This window comes from Crinia signifera, chromosome 8, assembly GCF_055691185.1.
Source record: "Crinia signifera chromosome 8, ASM5569118v1, whole genome shotgun sequence".
In the NCBI taxonomy this organism is placed as follows: Eukaryota; Metazoa; Chordata; class Amphibia; order Anura; family Myobatrachidae; genus Crinia; species Crinia signifera.
In genome coordinates this window covers 85,896,810-85,900,855 of record NC_139224.1, presented here as the reverse complement: position 1 = coordinate 85,900,855, position 4,046 = coordinate 85,896,810, and the positions used below count along the sequence as shown (strand labels likewise).

The 4,046-nt window shown below is 50.7% G+C and overlaps 1 protein-coding gene across 1 annotated transcript; it reads right to left on the bottom strand.

The window, feature by feature from the left end:
* Positions 1 to 392: 392 nt before the first annotated feature.
* LOC146026268 (uncharacterized) lies at positions 393 to 3,825 on the bottom strand. Its single transcript, XM_083156787.1, has 2 exons — positions 2,822 to 3,825; positions 393 to 2,113 (listed from the first exon to the last, which is right to left on the bottom strand). Exons 1-2 carry the CDS (start codon positions 3,684 to 3,686, stop codon positions 723 to 725), a joined length of 2,256 nt encoding a protein of 751 aa, XP_083012913.1. The 5' UTR covers positions 3,687 to 3,825; the 3' UTR covers positions 393 to 722.
* Positions 3,826 to 4,046: the final 221 nt, after the last annotated feature.

The following is a 4,046-nucleotide window of genomic DNA, read 5'->3' as shown; positions in this document are numbered from 1 at the left end:
TGTTTAGTTAAAACGACTAGTTTCATTTTGCTATTTCCTGGTACACAGAGCAAAGCTCCACCCACGACACCAGCGAAGCCCCGCCCCCATATTCTGATTGGCCCACAGGCCAGTCAGTCAAATACAATGGATGACCACTGATATGTAACAACATCGATGGCAAAGGCAACAATGGCCATCATTAATACTCATTCAAAACAATCCATTCCGATTTGTTTATGTACTGTCAGCCAACAGTTTTCTGTTTTAATACTTTTGATGGGACCATCATGCAATAGTCTTCAACCAGGAAGCCAATTTTTGATTGAAAAAGCAGGTCTTTATTGTACATAAAGAATGCAAAAAACAGACGATAACAAATATCACACATATACCCTGTCGCAGCACAGCCAAAACACAGTACACATGCAGACAGTATAGTACATATTATAAAATACAGTACAAGATAAACTCACACTATAGACTATACTATGCACTATGCATTCTAACGGTAACATTTACACAACAGTATACAAGGCTATGGGTGTGGAGGGTAGGCGGTGGGGGAGGAGGAATCACATGCCCGAAGCTTTATTGACCAGACAGACATATATAAGGGGAGGGCAATAAATAGAAATACATCAACAAAACAACAGACATTGTGAAGTGAGGGGGACGGGGCCACGGTCCCAAAGTCTTATAAAACAGTCCAAACAAGGGGAAAGGACCAGAAGAAAAGGGGTTTAGTCCTCTTCTTCCTCAGGGCTATCCCGAATGGAATAGTCTCTGAGCAGGCTGTGAACCAGCCTGCGGCAGTCCTGAACGGACATTCTCTCCCTCCTCAATATGAGTCGATTTCTGGCAAACCACAAAGCGTCCTTAACACAGTTTATAAGGCGCCAGGCTTCCTGGGTCGCCCCATACGTGTGGGTGCCCGGGAATAGTCCATACAATACCGAAAGGTATGAAAGACAGTTCCTGGGCACGGAGTCCTTGAATTCAGTCTCTAGGGCATCCAACAACAACTGTGCGTAGGTGCAGTCCCAGAAGATGTGCATGGAGGTTTCTTCATGCACAAAGCACCAGGGACAATGTCTATACCTACACAAGTTTCGGGAGTGCATGAATGACCGGTGAGGTAAGCCCCCCTGAATGGCCATCCATGACAAGTCTTTGTGTCTATTTGTGAGCCTTTTGGAGGCCACATACTCCCAGACAAACTTGGCAGTTGCTGAAGGGAGCCCTGAAATCGGTTCCATGACGTCTTTGGCTCTGATGAGCTTGTGGACAGTTTTAGGTTTCCACAAGTCGGGTTTCAATCCCTCCAGTTGGTGCTCCCTCACAAACTTGGACACATCCAGGTAGAACCATGGAGTAGTCCAGTTGTAAGGGATGGAGCTGTCCCACTTGTCCCATTTAAGGGTCCTCCACATTGGTAGGAGGAAGAAGCGGGACATGGAGTTCCCCGCAGAGCCGGCACAATTGTCTATCAAAGTTCTGCGGATACAGTTACATGCAAAGAAGGCTCTCAGCATAGTTGGAATGTCTGGAATGCCTTTGCCACCTTTGAGGGGATCTTTGTACATAACAATCCGCTTGACTCTGTCCATTTTGGAGCCCCAGATGAAGTGGAAAACAGCCCGTGTGATGGCCTTGCAGATCGCCGCCAGAGGTGGCCAGGCCTGGGCGGTGTACTGAAGAACAGGAAGAATCTCATTCCGCAGCACAAGTGTTTTCCCTTCGATGGTAAGGTCTCTGAGACTCCACAATCCCAGTTTCTGACGCATTGTCGCAAGTCTTTCATCCCAGCACTTCAGGGCCGCTCCATCTCCTCCGAACCAGACACCAAGGATCTTGATGAGGTCTGGCTTTACCGTGAAGGGAAATGGGGCGGAGGATGACAGGTGCCACTTTCCGAAGAGCATAGCCTCTGACTTCCCAAGGTTAACCTTTGCTCCTGAAGCACGGCCGAAGTCCTCGCAGGTCTGGACGAGAGCTGTCACCGATCTCTGGTCTGCGCAGAACACAGTGACGTCATCCATGTACAGCGAACACTTGGCCTCTGGGTGGTCTGGACCCGGTGCGGTGATCCCTCTGATCTCTTGATTTTGCCTGATGGATACAGCGAAGAGCTCTATAACACAAACAAAAAGAAGAGGTGAAAGAGGGCAGCCTTGTCTGACCCCAGACAGAACTGAGAAGGGGTCAGTCTTCCAGCCGTTCACCAACACCGAGCTGTAAATGTCAAGGTACATCAGGTTAACATACGAACAGAATAGCTCACCAAGACCAAATTTACGCAGTACCTTGCCCATCAGCTCATGGGAGACACGGTCAAAGGCCTTTTCCTGATCAAGACTGATCAGGGCTGTGCACACATTACGGTCTTTCACGTAATGGACCGTGTCTCTGAGGAGGGCAAGGCTGTCTGCGATTCTGCGGCCAGGAATGGCGCAGGTTTGGTCTGGATGAACAATCTGCCCAATGACAGCCTTCAGCCGGTTGGCCAGTACCTTGGCGAGGATTTTGTAGTCCACGTTCAGAAGAGAGATGGGACGCCAATTTTTCAGGTCACATCTCTCCCCCTTACGCTTGTACAAGATCGTGATCATTCCTTCCCTCAGCGAAGGAGGCATTTTGCCCTCCACCACCATCTCCTTGTACAGCTCGAGCAGGTCCGGGCCAATGAGATCCCACAGCGCAACATAGAGCTCTGCTGGGAGACCATCACTGCCCGGAGTCCTGCCCTGCCTAAAGGATTTAGCGGCAGAGAGCACCTCCTCCAACGCCAGGGGAGCGTCCATGGCTGATTTACCTGCAGGATCAATAGAGTTAGTGATACCTGACAGGAACTTATCCGCCTCATCTGTGTCTGTAGTCTTAGGGGAGTAGAGGTCGCTGTAGTAGTCGCGAACGACCTTCATCACGCCCTCCTTCCCCTGTCTGGGGATGCCATTCTCATCACGCAGCTCTGTCAGGGGCGTATGGCCAGAGTGGAGTTTCCTGAAAAAGAAAGAAGAACACGTCTCACCCTTCTCCAGATTCTCCACCTTGGAACGGAAGACGATGCGTCTGGACTCCTCCTCAAAGTGCCTTTTCAGGCTCTTTTTGGTCTCATCCAGGTCGTCCTTCACATCCCAGCCGCACCGCTGGAGGTCCACCAGGGACTGGAGCTCACGCTGCAGTTTTCTGAGGTTCCTCTTACGGTCGCATGCCTGGATACGCCCTTTAGCCTGAAAGAAACTGCGGATGTTAGATTTGGCATATTCCCACCAATCAGACATACAGTCAAAGTAACATTTGTCATTCTTCCATGTGATGTAGGCATCCTTAAGCTCAGCCAGTACTTCCTCCCTTTCCAGTAAGGCACAGTTCAACTTCCAGGAGCCTGGGCCAGATGGAAAACCATGGCCCAGAACCCCTTGGAAGAGAATGGCCCTGTGGTCAGAGAAGAAGCAGGGAACCATAGAATGCCTAACCTGCTGCACTGCCCGGGAGGTGAACACAAAGTCAATGCGGGAACGCACAGAGCCATCGGGGCGGCTCCACGTGAAATTCACGGAGCCGGCCCCCATGGAGCCCACAGCGTCCCGCAGTGATGCTTCGGCCACCATTTCCCTGAGCAGGTTGGACGTGATGTCCAGCTTCGCAGAGTTGCAGGTGCTTCGACCATCCCCTTCAATCGGGCAGTTGAAGTCCCCGGCCATCACTACAGCCCTGGTGGTGGCGAGCTGGGTCCGCAGGGTCTGGAATAATTCCAAACGCTCATTCTTAAAGGGTGAAGCATACACGCAGATTAGCCTGATAGGCTCACCTGCCCAGGACCCATCTACGACGAGTAATCTCCCGCAGACAAACTCCTGAACAGAATCTAGCGTGAAGAGGCTGCCCCTAATAAGAATGGCTACCCCTGCAGACTTACACTCACCTCCACCGGACCAGTAGGATGGACCATGGGACCACTGCCGAGCCAGATGCCTATAGGACCTGGAGAAAGGGAGAGAGCATTCCTGCAACATATACACATCACATTTCTGAATGTCAAGGAAGGAAAAAATAGATTGACG

Bases quoted from the DNA above. Each gene is read 5' to 3' on its own strand.
- LOC146026268 (XM_083156787.1), bottom strand. From the start codon at position 3,686: ATGGCCGGGGACTTCAACTGCCCGATTGAAGGGGATGGTCGAAGCACC. The intron at 2,114-2,821 runs GTATCACTAACT...TTTGTGTTATAG, and splicing joins GGCGGATAAGTTCCTGTCAG to AGCTCTTCGCTGTATCCATC.